General features: G+C 45.1%; 1 protein-coding gene across 2 annotated transcripts in view; it reads left to right on the forward strand.

The window, feature by feature from the left end:
• ZBTB16 (zinc finger and BTB domain containing 16) overlaps nucleotides 1-13162 on the forward strand; it is a 125788-nt gene that overhangs the window by 75390 nt on the left and 37236 nt on the right. Inside the window, exon 4 of one of the 2 annotated variants that reach the window (XM_039350497.1) lies at nucleotides 1789-1872. In XM_039350497.1, coding sequence (XP_039206431.1) covers nucleotides 1789-1872 — 84 coding nt within the window. Of the gene's footprint in view, nucleotides 1-1785; nucleotides 1873-13162 lie in introns of both variants that reach the window. The other variant, XM_039350496.1, reaches the window with a different exon arrangement.

A 13162-nucleotide genomic window follows, 5' to 3' on the forward strand; every position in this document is an offset into this window, starting at 1 on the left:
GTACAGGATGAACTTCCTCGGAGCAAGCTTCGGCTTGTGTTCAGTTCTTCTGCGGGTTGATTCTAACCCCTGTGTTGTGCCTTCGTGGCTCCTCCTTCCATCACAACAGCCCAAAGCTTGGATGATGGAATGGGCCTCTTCAGCCAACATAATTCTCCAGCGCTCCAATCCAGGTGAACTTTTTCTGTTCTTTCTGCTCTCTTTGTTTTCTTAAAAGGCATCTGAGCCTGTCTGTAGCAGCCTTGGATGGCTAGGCAGGAAAGGATCTTCTGGATTCCTCAGTCCCTGAGTTTAGCTCACTGTAGGGAACCAACTAAGAGTAGCACTGCTGGCTCCATGTGATGTAAAGGATCGAATGATCTCCTGAGGATTCAGCTATTCTCTCCTTGACAATCCAACTTGGCTGTTTCTGGAACCATCATCGCCATGAAGTGAAGTGCAGGATAAATGCCAGGTCCTCCTTGCTGCATTGTGGATGGTCTGGTCAGAAGCTGCTCTTAGGAGCACAAGAAGTTCCACCTCTCCTTCCTCAGCTGCTGCTAGCCTGAGGACCCTTTCAAGGACGAGAGGCCAGCAGTTATTTCAGAGTGGAGGAAATTAGAACACCAGGAAAAAGGACTGAATGGACCCTTCACATCAGCACCATTTATCTCCCTGTAGTGGAGAGCAGAGTTCCAATCCTGTATCTTTTCTCTATCTTTTTTATTTTTTAAACTAAAAGTTCTGGAGAAAAGATGTGCTGCCTTGCTTAGCAGAAGGAGAGGTCATATGCACTTTGAAGATGTATAAGGCAGCTGGAGAGCATCTCTGTTCCTTTTCTTATTCATATAACTTCTCCAGATGTTCCAAGTGACTCTTCATGCAAGGGTAGCGTCTCTCCCAGCCTTTCTTGAAATGATCATGTAATTACATCATGTATTGTCAAAATTTAGGAGGGACTGTTTTCAGGGAAAATCACCCAAACTTTGTTCCTGCTAACAGTTGTCCAGTCTGAGATCTGCTGAAAGTAAAACCATCTAATTCACTTCCAGCATTTGTAATATACAGACATTCTATTTCTATATTTCTATCTATCTATCTATCTATCTATCTATCTATCTATCTATCTATCTATCTAAATTTTCTTTCTTCCTGTTTTTCTTTACATCCATCCCTATCTACGGTATAAATATCTCTACCATTTCAGTATATGGCTTATTTCTTTAGATTTTCATTTATTCCAAACGCCAATAAAATGTCACAAAAACATGTAAATCAGAGCTTGTTTGTAGCATGATTCAGGATTAGATTGGTGGTGATAGTGTAGTGCTGCTCTAAGCACAGCCTCAACCGCTGAATAATTTTAAAATGTGGTTTTAATGCTGGACTAGCTAAAAAGAATCAATCTTGCAAATCTCCATAACCCACGGAAATGAAAAAGTACAAAAATAAGAACATTATTAGATATCAGGGAACCATTCAGATCTCTTATCAATTCTATGCACAGTTTTCTCTGGACTGTATATTTGATGTTTGTGACGTTTGAGTGAATAATGTCCCCAAATGGAATAAGAGCATGATATGCCTTGCAAGAGGAAACATGTATATTTGAGTGAAGATCATGGATTCCAGTATTCAGTTAAAAACAAATTTTTGCCCTGGATACGGTCAACTCTATTTTGGGATCTTTCAGTTTGTGGTCACAATTCAGTGACTCAGAATCAGTTTAGTGACTGCTATAAGGATTTGTCAGGATTTCTTGATATTAATGTATTTTTCCCCCTCTCTCTTTCTTTTTCCTTATAGCAGGTGCCAAAGCCTTTCTCTGTGACCATTGTGGTGCACAATTCTCTAAAGAAGATGCCCTGGAAAGTCACAGGCAGACCCACACTGGTAAGTCTCCTTTGGGGTTCCTCTGCATCTGGAGATAGTATCCTCTTGGAGATGGTTTGGTGGCACCTCTTCCTAATATGGGCCTTTTTCTTGAACTGGTGTGTCAGTAAAATTGGCTGTTAGACCAGCTTTTCACTAGGATGTTCTGTGGGTGTTGCTGATGTTGACATGGAAGGCAACAAGAGTTCTTAACATTGGAGAGGAAGTCTAATTCTCTTCTGCCCAGTTTCTCCTCCACGTTTTCACAGTGTGAGCTTGACCAGGAAAGGAACTGGAAGATCTGCATTCATGGTAGCTTCAGAGGCACTGGGACTAAAGGTCCCAGACTGTCCAAGTTTGATAACCACGTAGCGGACACCAATTGGGAAAGCTGATCTTGTTCAGTTATGCAGTCTATAAATAGAAATAGGTAGGCCTACTGAATGTAAAGCATCTACATCTAGGGCAGGAGTGGGGAACAATAGCCCCTTTACGACTTGTGGACTTCAACTCCCAGAATTCCTGAGTCACCTGGCTCAGGAATTCTGGGAGTTGAAGTCCACAAGTTGTAAAGGGGCCATCGTTCCCCACCCCGATCTAGGGAATAGAAACTCCTGTTGGAAAGGTTAACTTCCTGGACTGGTTCCACCACTAGCAAAACCAGTGTGGGTGTTATGTGAGACATTGCAACAGTCATCTCTGGTAGATCATCAATAGTTTTCTAATTGGGTGAGGCGGGTTGGCCCCACTTTGGAGAGGCAGGGTGAGGTGAGGAGGGGTATGAACCCTGCCAATCAGCACTTTGCTCAACAGCTATTGCTCAACGGTGGTTGCCCCATTTCTGATTGGATCAGTGCCTGTTTTAATTGGGTTCACCTGAGATATGATATGCCTGATGAGCAGAGGTTCCCACCAGAAGACGGGGTGATTGCTCCATAGCAAGGAGAAGTTATCAAGTTGTCACTGCATACAGTATGAAACAAGATATGTTTTGAACTGGGTGTCCCAGAGGGCAGCTGAGGTGCTGGGCTGATGCTTACCATCATGTAGATCCCAGAGTGTGTGAAACTCTGATCCCTTAGGAGAGACGTAGCAACCAAGATCCTTCTAGAAGTTTTCAACAACTCTGATCTCCAGTCGGTATGGCTGCATCCCAGGATGGGTCAGTTGTTTCCAAAACATGAGGAGAGGATCCACTTATTCCATTATGAAGACATCTTGCCTTTAATACTCAGGCAATTCAAGGCCTGCCAGCTAAACTTTGAATCTGGAAGAGAAAACAACCATGGAGAATTGCTACTATTCAAAAGCAGGAAAGGAGGGGAGATACCTCTCCAGATTTTTTGAGTGAGACTTTAGGAAAAGGTGCTCAGGGAAATGAAATTGGGCATCCTTTGTTAGGTTATCAACCACCATTAGGGAATCAAGGGGAAGGTGAGAGGCAAATCCTGGCCTTATAGCCACTGATTTCATCCAGCTGACCCATTCTAGTATTAAATAATCTGTTCAAACATTTTATCAGCTCCATTAGATCTATGGGGAGCACCCATGTCACCTACTGTCACACTTAGATTAGATCATGTGGGATCTTGATGTTGGCTTACAGTAGAACTGGGGAACCATGGCTCTTTTATGACTTTTGGACTTCAACACCCAGAATTCCTGAGCCAGCATGGCTGGCTCAGGAATTCTGGGAGCTGACGTCTACAAGTCATAGAAGGGTCATGGTTCCCCACCCCTGGCTTAGAAGATTATATGGCTCCATACGCTGCAAGATGTAAATATGTGGCTTAGTGCTGGTAGAAACTAGCCGGTGGTAGTTTTCACAATAGCCTCTGATTAAACAAGTGGCAACAAGTGGCAACTTTGCATGGTGCATGAACTTGGCTTCTGAGACCACAAGGGAATTCCCCAAGCTGTCTCCTGGACTGCATTAGGGCAAACAAATCTGTTTAGTACTGATCAAGCAACACAGGTCATTAAGGATGAAATACTTACATTTGCGAGCTGAAGCATAAGACGTTGGATGCTCTCCTGTGCCTGGCTTTTCCACACTATTTTTCCACATCATTGTGATATTTTTTTTGATACCCCTCCCATGCCTCTGCACGTATGTCTGCCAACAGGCAGCACGTGCATCGTGGCCCTTCATATATGAAATGATACAATTAATGCAGTGATGTTGGTCACATGTGATGTCCTTGGAGTTTGCCCCAGACCGAAAGATCACATGTGGCAGGTGATTAAAGCTGCCAGGCAGAGGGAAAGGTGGACGTTCTGCGTCTCTCCTGTCCCGGGGCAAAAGAGGACCCCCCCACACCTGTTTGTATCATGCTTCCTTCTAGGAAACATCTCTCCCAGGGGCCCTCCTGGAACTAAAGTCAGGGAGAGTCGTCAGCTGCCAATATCTCCGATGACCTTGGGCAGGGAGGGACTCGTAAAGAGGCATGAAGTATGTTTTGATTGAAAACTTTGGGATGACATGTCAGGGGCTGCCAAGGAGATCGGCGTCTGTGCCAGGGCCCCGAGGGTGACATCGAAACGCAGAATGGAGAGGAACCAAAATAGGCGGCTTTGGGTCACTGTGACCCGATGGGAGGCTTTATCATCGCACTCTTGAGCTGTAAACAAGGGCTTCTCGGTTACGTGTCAGAAAGGGGCCGTATTTCCAGAGTGGGCTGCCTCCTTGCCAAGAAATGGATAGCTTCCTCTTGCTGAGCAGGACATGAGGTTGCCCTTGGGGGAGGAAGACGGTCTGTACTCCAAGCAAAGGCACCTTTTCAAAATCCTACAAGGCTGAGGAGTTTCCTCAACTTCCATTGGGGAGAGCAAGCATCATTTAGCTGCCTCCCCCTTCAGATTGGGGATGGTTGGGGGGAGGGTCAAAATGGACCTCAAATATCGGTTAAGTCTCAGGGAATATCAGGTGCCTTGGTGGGTCAAAAATAAGTCTTTTTTTTCTAAGAGTTCATTGGCAGAGCCAAGAGGGCTTCTGATTGCGGGGTGGAATGGATCGTTTGTGGAAAGGAAGTTAGATCGATGGGCTGAAATTAACCAAGAAACTGAGCCAAATGCAGAATTAAGAACGTAGAAAACCAAAATCCAATGGATGGGCTACTTGGTTCACTTGCAGCACTTGGATACTGTCTTATTCGTGGGAATTAGGCAGGGTGCTGAACCTTGAGAAGACGAGACAGAAGGGGAATATAAAAGCCCCCTTTAATGACCCAAAGGGATGCCCTCCCAGAGGAAGCCTCCAACCTCTGCTCCATCCTTCCAGAGAGCAGGACACAAAATCCCAAATTAAGATTCAGTCAACAGCGGAACCAGTGAGGCAGGCAGGTGCCGGGTCCCCCTTTGCTAGAGGGATTGGAGCAGAGCCTGGAGGCTTTCATTGGGATGCCTGTACAGGATCCAAACTGGATTTGAGGGGCCCAGTGATGCCCCTCCCCACCATGTCAGGAGTGCTGTGTGTAACAGCAGTCTGGTTTTCAGGCCCCAGCAAGAAAAGCTGATTATTTTTTATCTTCTTTCTACGCTTCCCAGGTCTTTCCCACCTGCTCCTTCTACATGTGTGGGCTCCCTAAAATTATAAGAATTGTGGTTATTGCTAGCAGATTTGGAAAAGCTAGCCTAGACAAAGTGGAGAATGTGTCTCTTTACTATATTGCTATAAGACAGGTAAGATCAGGGCACACCTGAAACGTCCCTCTAAGGAACTGGTAGGACATCTCCATCCTATCATCTGTCATCTCTGGATTTGGTCCATGCCATTTCAAAGCCAACTGTCCCTTCACATAAGAGCAAATTCCACAAACTAATGAGATGTCCCAGGGCTGCAGGCCCTTTCCTACTTTTGCCAAGAAAGTAACATGGATACATCTTTGCAGTTACCAAGAACTGAGCTTAATTGAACAGATTAAACAGTTATTTTTAATGAAATGTCAAGTGAAGAAGTGTTTTTGTGTTATTACTAAAAACGAGGATGATAATTGTTGAGCATGGGTATACCCACAGGTGTGACTCTGGAATGAACCGTTGCATTTAGGCTCTGTGGTTATGAGGAACATCAAGAAGATCTGATACGTTTTGGAGGCTGGTTGCAATGTCTTCCACTTGCTGTAGCATCTATGATGCAGGCAGGACATTCAGAGAAGTGGATACTTGGATTCTTCATGAGTCTCTGGAATGACTGGACATTTCTAACAGATCCTGGTAGTGATGCCTTCTATTCCAGCCTTCCTCAGTCTCCAGATATTTCACAATTCCATCTTCCCAAATCTGGAGGGCAACCAATTGGTACAGGTTGAGGATCTGTTGATCCTGACCAACAGTTTAATCAAACTGGGCCACACCAAAGTGTGTGTGGTATTTTTGGTTGTAGTGGAAGTGGAAATATGCCTTCCTCCCTCCCAATTTTTCTTCTTCTCAAGAACAAGGCTTCCAAATCTCTGGAGAAGCAGATTGGAATCTCCTTGTTTCTGCCTTAGTTGGAAAAGGTGAGGGGAGTGAAACCATGTTCTTGTCAAATGAGAAAAAGATCAACTCAACTCCTGCCAGCTGCCAGCAGCCTGGTCACCTTATCCAGATTACCCAGGGGTTGTGTACGCGAGCATTATTTTTTCTCTTCTTCTCTAGAAGCAGATGACTTTAAAATATCAGAGGTGGTTTGTATCAGGTTTCTCAAGGCCGGCCAAGATATTTCACATGAGCAAAGTTCTTGCAGCAGAATGGGGTCTGACGTCCCACTAGGGAAGTGTGTTTGTCATTGTACACCCATCCTCTGGCAAGGATTGACTCCTAACCACAGTCCACTCTTTCACGCTACCCTGACATGTGGGGTGACTAATATCAAGGATAGTTTATGAGCCTGTCATTTCTCAGCCATAACCCAGTCCTGGTCTTCAGAGCTGGGCGGACCTCCTGAAGGATTCAGCTGTACCTGCTGCTTACACCTGTCCTGCTCCAGGCAGCCCAACACCTGCACGCCTGCCCAGATGTGAATAGGTGTTGACTTGTCACAACCAAGCAAAGTGGAGACTTGAAGGCAGAAGAGTTTAGCCACCATAAGAGCTGTCAACTTTCTGCCCTGAAGTCAAGAAATGTGTTTTGTCCCGACTGAGTGTGAAGGAATTTCTCCCCAAAAGAATTAGAAGTGGGGTAAAGGTGGGGCTCTGAAGGTAGCATTTGATGGGTCTCTTCCTCTCCGAGAAATGGATGGAATTGACTTATTTGAACATAATGCATGATGAGGCCAAGATGGGTTGTCCACATGTGTGAATCTGACCATTTTGACTTCCCCAGCTCTTCTGACTGTTGCTTCAGTTGGTCAGCCAGATGCTTCCTCAGCTCCTGCACACCTTCCATCTCAGCCCTGCTTGACGCCTTTTCTGATTTTGATTTGGGTTATTGGCAGCTTCTGCCACACCCCCTCCCCTTCCCCCTCCATCTCTTTCCAGATCGTTAGTAAACACGTTAGAAAATCACTGCAGTTGCTGCTGGCAAACCAAAAAGAGGAAAAAAAGAGGATTTTTTTTCCCTCCCTCTGTTTCTTGTAACTCTGGGTAAAAGCCTTGGGATGTGCAGTTGTCCCCTTGCTCCAGCATCTCTGGAGAAGACCCCAAAACAGCCTATCCCGAAGGAAGGGAGAAGTCAGTAAAATCCAATGTGTAACCGAAACATGAAAAGCGATTGCTTTTGCTTTTTCCTACTCCTCCCGCCCCCTTCCCGGAGATGTTGGTAGCATTTTGATTTAATATTGGACAAACACAAGGGTCTTTTTTATTCAGCACTCCCAGGCCTTGGGGCTATTATTCTTCCAAATTTAATAGCATTGAAATTGCAGGGTTTGTGATAATTTGCCCATCACTTTCGCTGCTTCCATTGATGTTTATTGTCAGCGGGATGGAATCTCCATCCGATTCACTTAGATAACATGTCTGTTAAACATTTAGATAATTGTGCCATCATTAAGTTGTCACATTATTTTAGAGATTCAAAACAGTATTGTGGTAAGTGGAGGTACCAGGAGAGGGTGGGGATCGTCTCCCACCAGGGTGGCAATTGCTGGGAAGGAGACAGAGTGGAGTGTGTAGCTCACAACTTGCCCTCTTTTTTTTTTTGGCATGGTTTTTTTTTTTTAAAGAGCAAAAGTTGTCTGGCAGCACCTCGGAGGAAGCATTAAAACAAGCTTCATTTCCTCCGATCAGAACTGTCGAAGGATTGCGCTAGGGACTGTTTTTCCAGCCAGTTTTCACATCTGGAGACAATACAGATCGCTTTTGTGCCCGTCTTACCTGGAAAGATCAGTTTGTGGCAGCTGAGGGGCCTCCTTCATTCCATGTGAACAGAGGATGCCAGCTTTCTGTGGCATTGCACCCACACAAAAGGGCACTAACAAATGCCCAGCAAGAGGATAGCATAGCAATAGCATTTAGGCTTATATGCCACCCCATAGTGCTTTATAGCACTCTCTAAACAATTTACAATGTCAGCATTATTTGCATGTTGCCCCCAACAATCTGGGTCCTCATTTTACCGACCTCCAAAGGATGGAAGGCTGAGTCAACCTTGAGCCCATCAGGATCAAACTCCAGGCTGTGGGCAGAGTTTGCCTGCAATACTGTATTCTAACTGCTGTGCCACCAGGATCCTATTGGTGCTTGTATCCATACGAGCAACCCAAAATCTACAAATAATTGTGTGTGGGGGAGGATCGAGTAATGGCCCTGATGAAAGAACCCATGAGAGAATGGCTGTGGCCGCACGTTTACTGCATGCATGGAAAAGATCTGACCCAACAAACTTCACTCTCTGGACTGGTTGAAGATCTTCCTCCATTATCCAGAGATTTCCACCTCCATTAACTTCTACTGAAGATGTTGGGGTGTGTGGAACCTTAGACCATGTTCTTAACTTTTCAAGAAGCAACATGCTAATATCAAAAGACTGGCATCTGGTTTCTCTCAGATGTTCCTCAAATAGTCCCTGGGACATCCAAAGGAACGTTTGGAAACCAGTAGTCCTTCTCCTCAAGCAACTTCTCTACAGCCTCTGAAATAGAGGTTCCAGATTGCCATCAGAATTACCAGCAATAAGCATTAATAGATCTGTCTTCATGATATTATCTAATTCTTGGGGACATTTTATTATAGACAATGGCCAGCCCACATTTTGTAAGTAATAATTCCAAAATTTAGTAATGGGCTGGGTGAAGCAACCACATCTTTCTTCTGGCGTGAGTCTTCTTCTCCATCCTGACTCCTCTACCAGTTCCATGAAATGCCATAGAAGAGAGAAGAAGGTCTTTCGGTCCACCTCAGCAGTTACAGCACATGTTGATAAACCCTCTGATGTGTCTCTTCCTCTTTAGGGAAGTTTTTGGAGCTGGGTCTTGGTTTTAGTTGACCTTTTTCTCTTCTCCCTTGGCCGAAGTCCAGGTCCTATCAATAAACGCTTCTGTCTGAACTCTGGTGTCACCACAAGTGTGTGTATAATTCATTAAAAAGGCAAACAATGGATAGGTGGAGTCTCGTTGGATTTTCATCCTTGTTGGACAATCCAGAACTCTCCTCCCTTCTGACGGTGCCATCCATGCCCGCATTGACTCTTGGAAGCTTGTCTCTCCCCCTCCCCCACTCCCTCCCCAGCCTGAATAAATGAAAATTTCTTCCCTGGGAAGCAAATGAGTTTCTATTACTGTTTCACAGTACTCTAGAGAGTTTTAAGATAGCAGCTTGATTAAGCTTGTGGGGAAAATACTATCAGCTTGGTACTCCACAGACCGGGATAATGTACTGTTGGCATTAAGTATGTTTAAGGGTAATTATCTTTCCCCTTTTCATATTGGTTACATGGAAAGAAATGCGAGGAAGGGGAATTCGGACTCCACATTCAGCAGGGACAGGTGAAGGGAGCACCTGGAGGGCAGGAAGGGTCCTGGGTGAAACACTGGCCCCTACTTATTTTTGTCCTTTACCTGTCAAGGGAGGTGCTTTCTTTGAGGGAAGGATGGCTATGGGGTTTTCTCAAGAGGAGGTTTTCGGTCACAGAGGACCCATTGTTCTCCTCGCTAGCCACCGCCGCTCACCACACCTTTTAAGTTTGGAATTCCCTTTTCACTCTTCTGCTAGCTGAGTCTTGGGCTGATCTCTAACTTATAACCAAGGAGAGTTTTACGAACCTCTTTAGATATAACACAGCTGTTGCGTAATCCAAGGCCAACATCTCTCTTTGACTTTCTCAAGATTGATTGATTTACAACCCAAAATCAAAACTTTGACAAACTGTTCCATGTGCTTCTTGACCCAAAGCCAAGGAGCTACATTAAGGGAATGTAGGAAATCTACAATCCAAAATAAATGTTATATATTTGGGACCATAAGACTATTTGGGGAGCATAAGAAGAGTCCTGCTGGAACAGGTTGATGCCCATTTTAGTGTGGCATTTTGTTTCTGACAGTGGCTAACCTTGGAGGAGTGGTCAGTTAGAAGGCTGAGTCCTTCCCCTTTCTCTTGGTTGTTTCTCCACAAGTGGCAAGTCTTCTGATCCAAAGGTAACTTGGAGGCCTCAGGATGAATAGTCTTCCCTACATAGATCCTCCACAACGGTAGCTAGCACCACATTTTGCCCTAATGCAGGGATGTCCAACCTTAGCAACTTTAAGGTTTGTAGATGTCAACTCCCAGAATTCCCCAGCCAGCAGGAATTCTGGGAGTTGAAGTCCACAGGTCTTAAAATTGGCAAGGTTGGACCTTCTAAAGTTGACCAATGTGCCTGGAACAAGCCCTCTTTTGCAGAGATCTGCAATGCAGCACTCCTAAGTCCTGAGATCCTACCCAGAACCTTTGAGCCAGGCCTCCTTCTCAGTAATGATGTAGATTTTTATTGATCTGGGGACTTTTTGCTAGCAAGGCATGCCTCTTTATATATGTGTGCCATGGCTCCCTAAATTTGCAAGGAAGATGTTCAAGTCAGCCATCGTGTTCTGATGGACCAATCAGTGGGATACCATAGGAATCCATCATCCATGTTGTTCCTGCTTGCCCAAATCTTTCAGTGGATTATGTAAACCTTGAAAGAAAAAAGGGGGAGATTCCCTCTCTACCCCAGTGCTGATTGGTAGACTCTGTCATCACCCTCTTCCTCTTTCCCTTCCGGTCTTTCATGGGGGATTCAAACAAGTAAGTGAAAGGTTGCTTATCACAGAGATTATTTGTATTACAAGAATTCCAGCAACATCTGGGAGAGAAGGGAACCACCTTCTCATCCTGCTGGCCTTCGTGAAAATAAGAAATTCATTGCTGACCTTTTTGTATGAATCCCTCTGTCTTCATACAGAAAATGTTCTAGTTCTACAATTGTTTTAGTTACTCTTTTGTGTATTCCCTAACAACTTTTCTGAGATGGGACAGCTGGAGTTACAAATAGCATTGTCTCTCTCTCTCTCTCTCACCCTCCCTCTCATTTTAGATGATGTGGTGTGAATGTCTAAGACAAGGACAAATAAATAAGTCCAGCCGCATTTTCCCCAGCAAGTTCTCACTGGCAATAACATCCGCGGCTGACGGTCGAAGCTATGTTAGGAGGCCTCAAACAATCCCACCACTTATTTTTGGTGCCTAAGTATTGGATCTAAAAGTCTCGCTTGAGACATGTGTTTTTTTCCACCCTGGATTGGCTCCTGGCCACGCGGGGCGTTACTTTGCCTCCTTGTAACAGAATCTGCCTGATGTACTTGAAAAGGGGCCATCAGAATGTTTAGAGAGGAACAGAAAGTCCTGGAGCTGGTGTCTCTTTTTGGAAAAGGCTCCTTTCTATAATCGGAGCCTTATGACTTGCAGCTGAAATGAGTTTGCTGCGAGTCTTGGCTCCGACGTTGAAAATCAAATGCCTCACACAAAAACAACTTTCACCCTCCCTCCTGAGGTTGTTTGGGCAAGAGAGCATCAGAGGAAGCCCTGGAAGGGTGGCCGTTGGGCTCTTCCCCCTTCACGGGGCACACTGCCCAATTCATGCCTTCTTCCCTCGGGGGGGGGAGGGTGGCCCCAAAGGTCTCCTTTGCAGAGGGGCACAGTCCTCGGATGGCAAACTCCCAACATCCCATGTGCTTTCTGAGGTCTCTCTGTCAGCTGCACCACCTCAAACTGCAGTGGAGAGTCGGGTTTTTTTTTTCGTTTTTACTCATTCCTGCTCTGAATGGTTCTAATGATAGAAGAACACAGAGGGGGGAAAGGCGCCAGGGAAGAGGTGGAAACAAACAATCTTCAGGATCCAGTCTGGGTCAGTCACTAGGACCAGGGATTTAGTCTTCCGAGCTTTCTGGACTTGTGATGGAGCCCATCCTCGGGGAACTTCTCTCTCACCAGAAGGGTTATGGGAGGTCTGCTCTTTGGATAGGTCCCATAACCCCCTGCCATTGCCCCAGTGATTGAGAGTGAGAGGATTCCCAAACACCTGGAGGACGTCTTGGTGCCTTTCTCTAACCTAGTATTTCTGAATGGTGGGCCCATGGTTTTCTTGCAGAGGCTTCATCACCCAACTAGGTAACCTCATCAGTGCTAGAAGGGAATGGGGTTTGGTCTCTGTTCATATGCGCTTGTCTCGCATAGAATTCTTTCTGAATTCTACCGCAGAGGTTGATTAAGTGTAGGAGAGAATATTCATCTCCCATCTTTCTGTCACAGAAATCTTGTATAGGATGCTAATGAATCACATAGACATGAAATCACATAGACATTAATCAGTGGAACCACCTGCCTCCAGAAGCTGTGAATGCTCCAACACTGGAGATTTTTAAGAAGAGACTGGACAGCCATTTGTCTGAAATGATATAGGGTTACCTGCCTGAGCAGGGGGTTGGACTAGATGACCTCCAAGGTCCCTTCCATTATTATTATTATTATTAATAGTAGTAGTAGTACATTATTACATTATTATATGGAGTTAAAAGTTTTCCTTGATTCCATCCAGACAGTTTTGCCAAAATCACACAACTCATTATGACGATATAGGTGCTTCTAGACCAGGGATGGTCCTTCTGGATTGATTTGGGGTATTCCTGCTAGGTCCTTCTGACCTTCATGCAGCAAAGGATCAGAAGAGAAGAAATTCATCTGGCAATTTGGGGGTTCTTATGTGGACCTTTTGTGTTCTTATTGCAAATTGATATACAAGCAGGAGTAAACCCCCTTAAGGCTGGAAAAATGAAATGTTGAGCAAAACCAACGCTGGTAGCCTCTTCCCTCTCTTCCCTTCAGCCTGAAGTATGAAGCAACTTCATACATTGACTGACAAGGGACAATTCAAACT

Source organism: Crotalus tigris, unplaced genomic scaffold, assembly GCF_016545835.1.
Source record: "Crotalus tigris isolate CLP2741 ecotype Arizona unplaced genomic scaffold, ASM1654583v1 scf7180000018340.3345759, whole genome shotgun sequence".
NCBI lineage: Eukaryota > Metazoa > Chordata > Lepidosauria > Squamata > Viperidae > Crotalus > Crotalus tigris.